Source organism: Gambusia affinis, linkage group LG02 (assembly GCF_019740435.1).
Source record: "Gambusia affinis linkage group LG02, SWU_Gaff_1.0, whole genome shotgun sequence".
NCBI classification, from domain to species: Eukaryota; Metazoa; Chordata; class Actinopteri; order Cyprinodontiformes; family Poeciliidae; genus Gambusia; species Gambusia affinis.
In genome coordinates this window covers 11,634,580-11,647,099 of record NC_057869.1, presented here as the reverse complement: position 1 = coordinate 11,647,099, position 12,520 = coordinate 11,634,580, and the positions used below count along the sequence as shown (strand labels likewise).

General features: G+C 36.4%; 1 protein-coding gene across 5 annotated transcripts in view; it reads left to right on the top strand.

The window, feature by feature from the left end:
• Nucleotides 1–12,520, top strand: part of smyd3 (SET and MYND domain containing 3) — a 74,545-nt gene that overhangs the window by 7,369 nt on the left and 54,656 nt on the right. Inside the window, exons 1-6 of one of the 5 annotated variants that reach the window (XM_044096106.1) lie at nucleotides 6,810–6,948; nucleotides 7,200–7,300; nucleotides 8,366–8,566; nucleotides 10,450–10,513; nucleotides 11,910–12,017; nucleotides 12,255–12,312. In XM_044096106.1, the coding sequence (XP_043952041.1) occupies nucleotides 10,484–10,513; nucleotides 11,910–12,017; nucleotides 12,255–12,312 (196 nt within the window). In that variant the 5' untranslated portion in view covers nucleotides 6,810–6,948; nucleotides 7,200–7,300; nucleotides 8,366–8,566; nucleotides 10,450–10,483. Of the gene's footprint in view, nucleotides 1–6,809; nucleotides 6,949–7,199; nucleotides 7,301–8,365; nucleotides 8,567–9,884; nucleotides 9,986–10,449; nucleotides 10,514–11,909; nucleotides 12,018–12,254; nucleotides 12,313–12,520 lie in introns of those variants that run through there. The other 4 variants (XM_044096115.1, XM_044096124.1, XM_044096131.1 and 1 more) reach the window with 4 other exon arrangements.

The following is a 12,520-nucleotide window of genomic DNA, read 5'->3' as shown; positions in this document are numbered from 1 at the left end:
CCAAATCTGGCCCACCACAGCTTGTTATGTGGCCCTCTAGATTCTAGTCTAAACAGTAAATGTGCTTAAATATTATGTTTTCACTCAAATCGCTGCAGTTTTTATCAGTCAGTCCCTCCAGTTTCTTGAGAATTATTGTGGAAATTCACTCAAAATTAACAAATCTCCGCACTTTTTTTCACTTGTGCATAATTTGGAGTTTATTGCAAATTTTTACTCTAAAATTGTCAAAAACATTCTTACTTGTCCTAAACAGCTGCCTCAACCTTAATTGATATCAGATTAAAGTCCATGATCTATACAGCGAGTAATAAAAAGTCACATTTACCGTCATTAAGAAGCGCTAATATTTCCAGATTAGGAGCACAAAAACTTTGATTTTTATTGCAAAATATCACAAAACCGTGGAGAGACTGAAAAGATGTCCAATATTATTATTTAACTTTAAGAATTAATTGATATTTTAACAGTTTGTGAACAGCTTTTATCAATACATTCTGGTACAACCGACCCGTTAATCCAGATCATAATCAAATCATGATCTGGATTTGGCCCAAAATGAGTTTGACCGCCTGCTCTAATCGTTGTCATATGAATTTATTCTCTAAAAGGTTTCAGTTCTTGTCTTGTTGACCAGTCTGGGTTCATCCTGCAGCCACATACTGATGGTTACTGACTGTGTGTGTGTCTTGATGTTCATTGGCTCCTTCGGCAGCCCTCCTGTGCCTTTGCTTCAGAGCTCAGGATCTTTTATGACTTCTTGTTTGCATTTCAGTGAGAATATCACACAGCCATGCTTCTTTCATTAGGCTTCATTCTGGTCGTTGGAAATTCAGCTGCCAGGTATTTCACTGAGATCAAACCACATCTTCTCCTGGTTATTCCCTTTATCCTGGCTCTTCTCATGCTTCACAGTAGCTTTAAAATGCCTTGTGATGACCTTCAATAAACAGCAGTATAGAGTTGTACAACTCATCTGCCTGGAATATTTAAATTATGCATAGTAAGAATGTGAGATATGAAATTCATATCCCGATATCTAGTGTGATGCGTTATACAACTCTAGAAGAACATTAAGAAACCACTTAAAATGACTAGTTTCTCTGTTTTAAATGAACATTGTTCTATTATTATATGAAGTACTGACAACATGTCTCTGAAATGCCAAGCAAAAATTTAAAATGAGAAATGGTCAAAATCTGCAAATCAGACCTCAAATAGTGCAAAGAAAACAAGTTAATGTTGAGAAAGAACAACAGTAATGTTTTAACCAGGGAAGAGTTCAGAAATCAATATTTGGTGGAATAAAAATGAGGTTCAGTGCAGAGCTTTGCATCACGATATGCTGATGATATGCAGGAATGTTTTAAAGACATTTCTATTTTTAAAACTTAAAAGCAGAAATGTAAAAATACTAATTGAATGGCTTACAAATTGTTTTGCTAACAGCGACCTTAGTATCCATTTTATTTGTTGTTTTGGATATTTAAGATGTCTTCCAGTTCCAGCATTAAATGTTTGCTAGAAATGAAAGATTGTTGATCTTTGAGAGGGTATGCTTGAATTATTAAACCATTTATTGCAATTTACCAGTTATAATAAACAGTATTTGTTATTGCAACAGACCTAGCTCCAGCTTATTCCTTCAGACCCCATGCTGTGTGTATCATTTCATAATGAAACCATGAGGAGACTCGTTCCATATGATTCCCCTCAGGTTGAAGATGACTCAAGATGCAGCTGGTTTCTTTCTGGCCGTCTGTCTGTCACACACAGTTTGCATATCCTATGCAAACTGAGGACTTTGTATTGATTTCTATTCATTTTAGGAAATGCATGTATCAACAATAACCATTACTGGTCTATTTCTAACCTTAACCAAAACGTAATTCACACCATACCTCTAAATCTAACTAGTAGAGCACAGTAGCAAATCAAAGAAGTGAAGTTTGCTGATAAATACTCTGAAACTGGCCATCCAGTTACAGTATATAGAAGTATCCTCGAACTTAGTATCTCTTTCTGTCTTCACAAGGATTTTTCATTGACCTCCTTTCATTTCTCATTAATGTCTACAGCCTTATCCCAAACCCTTATCCTAAGTCAATGTTTCTCAAACTTACCCCATTTAACAAACTGATAACCTAACTTGAAATTTCCTCTGTAATAATAATATTTTAACATATACAACCTGTAATAAAAATACTGTTCTCTGAACTCATATCTTTGTTCCTAGGATGTTAAGGGTGGCGCTGTTTGTGACTGGCCACATAGAAACCATGAACACGTCAACTAGGGACGTTTTGAGTTATTTATAGATTCTGAAAGTATGTATTAGAAAAGACAAATAGATTGAGCGACGTTGGCAGAAACAAACATTTTCTTTCAGCCGGTAGATAGCCAAGATAAATTATTTTATTTTAGGTGTTAAGATGCAGATAGTCAGCGTGGGGCGCAGCGCTGCTCACCGCCTCGTCACCATCTTTTGTTCTGCAACTCACCCTGAGAAACTTTTCTCTAGTATTTTCAGGCGTTCTTTTTAGTGAACTGGTTTTAAGCCATTTACCCATTATTATTTTTAAATGCAATCCTTTGGTAAGCTAACTGTAGCGATAGACTTTTAGTTAATGTCAAAGCAAATTAGTGGATGTCTACATGCAATATCACATGGACCACTGGGGGGCGCCTGCAGACCATCTATTCCTGACCTTAACCAAAACTTAATCCACACCATACCTCTAAGTCAGTGGTGTCCAAAGTCGGTCCTGAAACATGCAGGATTCTGGCCCTTCAGAACCGACTTTGGACACCACTGCTCTAAGACTAACTAGCAGAGCACAGTAATACTCACAGCAAATGTTTGAAGACTGGGAAAAGGTCCTGACTTTCCACAAATAGCCTCTTTTTGTTGGTAATTATTGTGAAAGTGGTCCTCTACAGTTCAATTTCCAGTTTACGATTAATCCACATCTTGATTTGTCTCCGTAAGCCATGGTCTGTGGTGTCATACCCACGACCAACAGTAGGTGGCAGTGGGGACTCTTTTGGAATGATTACTCTCACTTATGATTTCTTACACTCTTTTACTTTATACATCCCAACAGTTGTGACGATCCCAAAGAAGCTCTTTATCTTGTAAACTGAATATTACTTGGACTTGCTTCCTCTGGTTTGAATATTTCCTGCTGCAGGAAACTGAAGAGTTGAGCCAAGCAGCCCAGCAACAACCAAATATGTGGTCAAAAACAATCAAGAAAGAAAATGTATCTCATTTATGCACCGTTTTAGAGTGAAATGTTCTGTGCTGTAGTGGGAAGAGTTCACTCTGTGACTGTTGAGATGCATGAAGTTGTAGCTGGAACAGAATCTCCTGCAGCTTTTACTCATGGGGAATCAATTACCATGCTGCACACACCAACAGGGATCTGCTGAGGTAGGCCTAATTAGATGTCTCACAGCAAAGACTTAACAAAACTGACCACACACACACACACACACACACACACACACACACACACACACACACACACACGTAAGAACACATATCTGTTAACTTGCATATTAATGGAGCAACCAGCATCTTCTGCCAGTTCCTCCAGTTCTGATGAGGGACAGCTTCTATTTATATTGATCCTGTTCTTCTAGTTCTTCTGTTTCTATCTTTATGTATTTTTTCTGGACCTTCCATACAAATTAACTTCTGCTTTAGGCTTTGATCGTAAAATAAAAATATCTGTTTATTTAATTTTCTTTGCAAAAGGAGGGATAACAAAGGAGTTTTATCTTCTCAATAGCTGTAAGTAGAACTGCACGATTTTAGGAAAACATACAGAAAACGTATCGCTGATATTGCAACAGCATAAGGTTTGTGCTAAATAAACTATTAAAAATGGTTGATGTCTTTATGGCAAACATTATACTTTCTTTTAATGAGCAGTCCATTGTATTAATGGGGAAAAACTCCCAAAACATCTATTTATACCTTCATTTGGCCAGAATTTAAAACTTTGTAGTTGTGCAATAGTTCAGTCTTCAATGTTTTTGGATTTTTCTGTCAAATGTGACTCCAAATTATTTGCAGAAAAAAATGCAAAATGTTTTATTATACTCAAAAGAAAATGCTTCCTGTATTTCAAATGGACTTACAGACTCAAGTTCAATCAACATCTACAAATCTGACCAATTTCTCAAAAAGTCAACACTATTTTACTGCTAATTTTACTTTCTAAAACTCCTCATGTAGAGTTCAAAATATAAAACTTGTCAGAGCTCTTTGTGTTAAAGGAATGAGGTAGGTGGATTTAAATAAATGACGCTGCTGATAATAAACTTTTATTATCAGGAAGACAAAAAATCATTATCATTTAAATTTGTCATAAGGTTAAACTTTAAATAATGGCGTTTGTAAATGCAAAAAATCTACTTTTAGGCTCAGATTATCCCATGTTCTGGTTTTAAATAATATTTTCTATGAAAGGCGTCAATAAATGTAAAATGTTTTTTAATTTTTGTCTGGTTAATGAGTCGCCACGTCTAGTTTATCAGCTACCAAAGATTAGGGTTTTTGTTGTTTACTTGTTGATGGGAGGAAATAAACCAAGTCAAAGCAAGAGAGAATATTTTTCATGCTTAACACAAAATGGAAAAAAAAAATCCACATAATGTAAATCAGTTTTATTTCAACTAAATAAATACTTTAAATTTACAAAACTGTGGATTTCAACTATTTCCAAACAGGCCTTTTTAAGTCTACTTTCTTCCTTACAATTAGACAATAGTGGAGTTTCTCCCACATTTTCATAGAGTACTGATGAATATGTATAATCCAACCAACAGATACAAAAACAAGGAAATTTATTTAAATTTATGCTAACCAGAACAACAAAACGTTGCTCTTGAGATGCCTTTGAGATGACAAATGCCTCTGCTTAACCAACAGATTATACAGATGTTGGCTGTCGGGGATCTGATCACTGATTTAAAATAGACAAATAAAAGCTGTGAAATATCAGGAAATGAGCAACCTAATGAGTACACAGGGAAAGCAGCAAAAGAGGAAAACAGCTCGACATTGAGAGGAAGAGAAGGAAGGCATTAATTCAGTGTTCTGTATGCTACTAATGAAACCTTTCTAATGTTATTCATGGGATTTCCTGCTGTGCCTACAATCCAAGCATGGACCTGCCATCCCTTCACACAACATCTGACTGAGAAGAAATGATGAAGAAGGAAGAGGAGTTCACTCAAAATACCTGGCTGAAGACCAGGCAGGGGTAGAATTGACAGCTCAGCGTGAAAATAATCAATTTTTTAAGAAACAAATAGAGTTGTGTTGCAGAATACCAACAAATTGAGGCTTGGGAAGTCCGTTTCTCATATCTTGAATATTGCTTTTTCTGCTTGTTTTGTTGGATTTGTCCCTCTTGTTATTGCGGACGTCTATATTTGGATGGTTAAATCAGTGTTCATAAACATGGCGTACTGCATAAAGCTGCACACGCTGCTGGACTCTAGTTGTGTGCTGCCCGCAAGACAAAGACGGGCCATCGCTGTGTGTTTGACTCATGAAATAGAAAGTCCAGAACGTGTGTGATTCTTCCTGAACCAGATTTGTATTAAACATTCAAGCGAAAGACTCTTGGCTGGACTGCTGAGCCAGAGGATAAAAACAAGGTTTTTATTATTGGGGTTGTGACAGTAAAATATTTCAGATGGTATTGAAATCAGATTCAGAATATATTTTCCTGCTGTTTCATTCTCACGTGGGGTATGGAGAGCCAAATGTGTTTTAGTGCCATGAATTTCTTCAAGAAGAGGAATTGTAAAATTCTGTATATTCAAGATACAATCCTTTAGGCCTGCTGGAAAACAGAGATTTTGGGATCATGATAATTTATCTGTATCTGGTAACCATATGTTGGCATTTTGTCTCCTTCTGCTTCCATTTTGTATCCATGTACTTTAAGCTGGTCAGGTTAATTATCTTTTATTATGGAATTGGATTAAAATATAAAATTGTTCAATTGTTGTTTATTACTTTTTAGAAATTGTGGAGTACTCAGTACCTTCGATCAACATTTAGCTACTTTTAAAAACTGACGTACTTATTACTTTAGATCAACATTTAGCTTTATACTTTTAATATCTGAGCAAGACCCTGAGGAACTCCTGCTAGTTTAGAAATTTAGAACAAATTTAGAAAGTAGCAACTACTTAACAACCCAGAACAAAAACCAAACATGGGGAACCAGCATCTAGTTTTATACCTATTAATAGAAACAAACATGGAGAACCAACATTTAGTTTTATATTTTACAAATCTAGAACTCAACCTAGTAAAACAGGAACCAACATGTAGTTTTATACATATTCTAATAGAGCCAAACATGGAGAATGAACATCTAGTTTTATCATAATAAGAATCCAGAGAAACCCATAATTCATAAATTATGGACTACTTCTTCTTAGTAGCCCATGTCCAACCAACATGTAGTTTTATACTTTTTATCTTTTTGTCTTTCTTTTGGTTTTGTTGTTTTGTTTGTATATCCTTCTAATTCATGTAAAGCACTTTGAACTGCCTTCTTGTGAAGATGTGCTATATAAATAAAATCACCTTATCATTTAATTTATTTTTGCACTACTTTTCTGAAAGATCTCATTTTGCTGACAGAACAAGCTGTGCTCAGGTTGCCAGGTAACGGGGCTGGGCCTTCCTGTGGTTGCTAGGTAACGGGGGAGTGCCAGTTGAGTGTGACTTAGCATTTAGAAGGTTTTAAAGTTGTTTTAAAAACATTAACTTATTGCCAAAAAATTACTGGGTGTATTTTTTTTTTTGAGTTCTTGGGCTAGAACAAGCAGTAGCAACCTGAATGGAAACATAAAAACATGCAAAGTATGAGTTTTTTATAACGTAAAGGAACAACATCCAGAGGAACAACATTACTGGTAATGTTTAGTCTCAGAAATATCTGTGGAGCTGAAAATGGATCTCTTGTTTGTTGTGTGTGGTTCTTGTGGGTTACCGCTTCGGGTTTATGAGATGCATGAGATTGATCTATCCGTGTTTGGGTCTGACTTTCTGTGATCTGTTGTTATGGCTCCGCATCAAACTACAGGCATGTGTTTCTTAAACTGTGGGTGGCTTCCCTGTTTCTGTTCAATCTCAATGTGCCATGAATAGCTCTGTTTTCATGAAGGGTGACACAAATTTGCCAGGATCAGGATCCAAGCTGGACAAGGTTGCTGCAAATCAGGCCCAGCGGCAACAATGGAGTGGAGGAAAACTAGGAGACAGATGGTGAGGAAATGGGTTAAATGCAGAACAGTAAAAGGAGAGAAGAGTGTTTTGGAAACTTGCGCACGGCGGCTGCCACCTCCGGCCAAACACAACAGTCCAGTCTGGTCCCACACTGATAGAGACACACTTAACTCCTGTTGGAGGCAACAGCCTTCGGTTACAGCTGAACCGTGTGTGTGCACACACTCGTATTAAATCCCTTCATTTTGCTTCAAGGATCTAATAATGTCCTCTGCAGCATTTACAGCGGCGCCCACTCTAATAAAAAGTGCCATACTTTGTCCGATAAGCCGCGGGCTAATGTATTAACATCCATCACAACATGTTCTCCATTACTCCGTTTTGTGTGTGCATGCTCATATTAACATCCATTGTCCGATCTAATTACTGGTATTCCATAATTTTCTTCCATTTTACCCAGATGTAATAAACCATAACGACGTGGGGCTTTTTTTTTTTTTTTTTTTCGCACTGCATGCACAAATCTAATAAAAGTGAGGTTTTCAGCAAACCTGAAAGCTCACTGGACTTTTCAGGTGCTTAAAATTTTAATTTTAATCAACCAAATGGGATATTTATCAACAGAAGTACCTTTAAAGTGTGGATATCTTTTTTTATTTATCTTTTAAATTTTTTTTAAAGTGATATCTTGCATTGATATATGAAATTTGGGATCTTTTGTTGTGATAAAGCAGCTTGTGGTGGAAGGTTTGGAGTAGTTGAACTCTTTAAAACGACAGAAACCATCTGTAGAATTAAATCGTATTAAAAAGAAAACATCATAATGTGATCTACTGGAAATATTTTGTGTGCGTCCCGTTACATCTGGTGTTAAAATAGCATTTCAGACAAAAACATCATATTGTCTGTTATCAGATAAACACACTTTGCGGCTTCAGATCCTGATATTGCCTAGTCAAAGCCTGGACTTCTTTGAGATGCTGTGGGATGACATCTAGAGGGGCAGTATTCTGTAAAATTAACTTTTTTGTGCTTTCTATCATGTTATACTGTTATTACGTAGTTAAAACCATGCCTGAATGTTGCTTTGATTCCTTCATGCAGGTTTTCTTCCATGAGGAATCGTTGAATCTCCCGTTGAAACCATTAGGGTTCCTAAACGAAGTCTGCTGAGCTCATCATACAAACAACTTCTCAGTCCAATGCACCTGAGAACGATCATAAGCTGCCGTGATGAAGTGTGTTGGAAAGAGTAGGAGCTCCTTAACGAGACACAGACCCAATTTCAAGGCATTCATTAACAAAGTAATTTTTTAAAAGTTATGTTTAATATATGCAGCATTTTGGACTTAACGTAGTTACTCGATTGTGCTGTAAAATGGCACTTTATTCCTGGACAAATTATTCCTCCTCTTTAAAAAGGCTGTTCAGCTCAAAAAGCCTCTAATGTAGCTGAATTAAAACACTTGTGCAAAGAACAGCTGGTCAAACTCTCCTCCACTGCCATGTAAGAGCCTCATCACCAGTTACTACAAAACACTTGATGGTTGCTGCTGCTGCCAAGTGTGGCACAACCAGTTAGCATTAGGGAGTGATTCATTTTTCATAAAGGCTTATGGTTTACAAAGCTTTCCTCCCTTAATGAAACACATCTTCATTTGGCTTTTTGTATTTAACTATTGTGTTGTTTTCTGATCTAAAAACGTGTAAAATTAACCTTTTTGTTTTGATTATTGTAGTTGTAAATAAATCTTACTGTTAAATTTTGCCTACATTCATACATACATATGCTGGTGTGATTTCTTTTTGAATCCATTAGTTTGTGTTTTTCTTCCGTAGAGAAAAGTTAATGTCTCTTTGTTTGGTCATCTTGCTTATCCCAGATGTTTGTTTGCATTTTGTTGCCTCTGTGCACAAATATTTTTATGATTATTTAAACGGATTTCCTTATTAGTAAAAATGTTTCTTTATCTACAATTCTGTATTTTAAAAAATAAAATGGGAGTGGATAGTCAGTGTTTTGAGGAAATTGTCGATTTCACTACAGATTCAACTCTTTTGAACGACAAACTCAACTTCTGATGATCTGAGCGATGCTGCTGTTTTACAAGTTCATATGATGTGAGAAAAGTGTTTCCATTGCAGTTTTGTGAAATACTCAAATGTTGATATGGCTGGAAGAAAACCACGTTAGCACAAAAACTTTTTTTTAATTTTTATTTATTTTTTCTTAAAATTGCTCTCAATTTTAAGGTAATTGAAAAGGCAGCTACTGTGTTGGTAACTCAATTGTTGGCATACTCTTGTGTTTAAAAGCAACACTATGAGCAGGGAAACTGGACTGGAACAGTAATTTTATGGATCTGAAACTCAATCAGTCATTCTGTAAAATTAGATACTGCAGCCTCTCTAACTGTGTCGATTATTTTCTGGGCTCATATTAACCTATGCACAGACACAATGATACACGCTGAAAGGGGTTCCTGTGATTCATATCTGTGTGTGTGTGTGTGTGTGTGTGTGTGTGTGTGCGTGTGTGTGTGTGTGTGTGTGTGTTTAAGCAATGGACTCCACTGTCTGTAATTGGCTGCAGGGAGCGACGGATTCGGCTCCTGCTTGTTATCAGACTGAAGCCAAACTGTCTCACCCAGACAGAAGCAGCAGACGTTACATTTGCACATAAACACCACCAGTGGAGGCGCAGCTGTCACACATCATCACTGTGTGAGATGTTCAGACATTAACCATGGGCAGAGGGCACCTGAATGCATCATCGTAGAGATTTTCATAGTAATAGATAGAGAGATCTGATAGTTACAGATTAGTCAAATTAGTGGAACAAATGTAAAAGATTTGCATGTTACTTGAAAAACGTCAAGACGGTGATTGAACTTTACTTGGGAGATATTAGTGCATAGATAGCAAGTTACCATTGCACATTTAACACTAAATGTAATAAAAACCTGGCAGGAATAATCTAATAATCCAGTTCCACTGCAGGTCAGTTGAGTCATTAACTCTGAAAAAATATTCTTAAAATTATTCTTGCCCTGGCCTACACAATTCTGGTTGCAAATAAATTGACTTTTTGTAAATTTATCTCATTCATAAAAGCGTACGTGAAGAGTTTTTTTTTCCTGAAAGTGTCTGTGAGCCAATAAATTATTATTTTTTTCTCTCCTGTCTAGACAAGAGACCTTGTTGAGATGTTCTCAGTGCAAGATGGCTCGCTACTGCAATACAGCTTGCCAGGTAGGAGAGTCTTTGTGTTTGTTCACTTGCATTATTCCTGATGTTAGGAACACAGTTAGGTTCAAAAATTAAAATATACGTCCAAATGAAGCTTGTTTGCCCGATTAGAAGTGCCTCGTATCCATATTTCTTTATTAAAATGTTTTATTTGTCGGATGTAATCGCTAATCCTGAATCAATCTTGTTCATTTCCCATTCAATGATCTTTGCCACACATAAAAGAATGAAGAAAATAAGGATTAAGATTTATTTTTAATTATGCAAACTTTTACTGATGAACCAAAGATTTGTGTTAATCCTCACAAAACATGGTGAGGCTTAACTAATGAGTATTTAAGAGGAAAAAACACATAGAACAACCAAAGATGGACAGAACTAATTCATCTACAAATTATTTATCAAAGGATGGAGAATTTATTATGAAAGTATTAATTTTAAAACCTGAAATGACTGATTAAAATCTAAGGTTAATAAAAATTTACATCTGTAGAATCAGGATTTCTTAGAGGGATTATCAGTCCAAGTCAGTTTGGTAGAATAATTTATTTTCTCACGCTGTGATAAACAGTTGTAGCACGTTGACAACACGCTGGCTAATGTTAAAACTGCAAAATAAATGTGGGTAACCATGGCAACAAGTGAGCCTTTAAAGACCGCCCAGCTCTTTCTGCAGTCGAGTCCCGCGTGGATCAGCTGTGTTTACAAACAAATAATTCCTCTATAGTTTTGAGTTGTTATACCTACTTTGACTCAAAGGGAGAAATGAAAAAGCAGGATGAATTTGAAGCCTGAGGAACGATTTAAAGTGTCAGCTTTCCACACCAGAACCAAATGAATGCCTAACTTTGGTCCAAAATGGCTGCTCTGCCGCTTCCCTCCCAGGTCCTGCTGGGATCCTTAGATTTACGTTCACACACCGTGTTTTGCCTTAAAGGATGAACAAGATTACAAAGCAAACGATCAGTTTCGTTACGATTGATTTCGAAGTTAGAGCTGTCTTGTCATACAGCCACAGACAAAAATAAAATGTTCTTTTTTTTTTTTTCCAGCACTACTTTTAAATTGAGATTAAAAAATGATCTACATGTTCTCAACCTGTAATCAAAGACTGCACTAATTCATTCATGAACGATCGACATGTTTCTGTCAACTATGGATTATTTCAAAGCTTTTTGAATTTCTCTGCCAAATTTGCGAACACAGGCTGTCAGACAAAACTTCAATGTAAATAAGAGGTTGTTCTAACTAAATCTAAAGTCCTGAAAATACATTTTGCATGGCATTGAGAAAAGCCCTTTTTGTGGGTGAAAGGTTAAAACTGAACTGTGTAAAGTAATAGAAAGATGCCTTTGTGTGCATTTTATCCAGCAGTGTATTAAATGACCCTGTTCTGCAGAAACAAGCGTGGTCTGGCCATAAGAGAGAGTGTCGGTGTCTTCGCCGTCTCCTGCCCAGACTCCCTACTGACTCAGTCCGTCTGGCTGCCAGACTCATGTTTGCTCTGGTAAGTTTCTAGAAATTATCCTTGTTATTCTCACTCAGAAAACATGTGGAAACAAGATTCTATCTTTATTTATTTTAAGCATGTAGCGTTCTGAAGTTTCAGTTTTTGAAATCCATTTGTTCCTAGAAATAAATTAAAACTGCAATCTAGCTACACTGGAAAGTGGTGTTACACTAGAAGTATACAAATACGTGTAAAACAAAAATGACATTAACTATACTCTCCTTTGCTATTCAGTTGAATACTCCTAAGACTGTCGGTACTGAGCTCTACACTTTAGAAGAACATGAATCACGTAAGTATCTAATGCAAAACTTTGTTTTTATAGTTTATTTGCTACTGTTGTGACAGTTTGTTGGGTTCTGGTCATTTCGCCATTTGCCATTTCTTGTATTTCTTTTTGCATTTCAACTTTTTCAGCTACAAAATGGAGCCGACTTTAACTGGACGTTTTGTACCAATGATGCATGAGTTCATATCATTCAGGGAAATGCTTTATGACC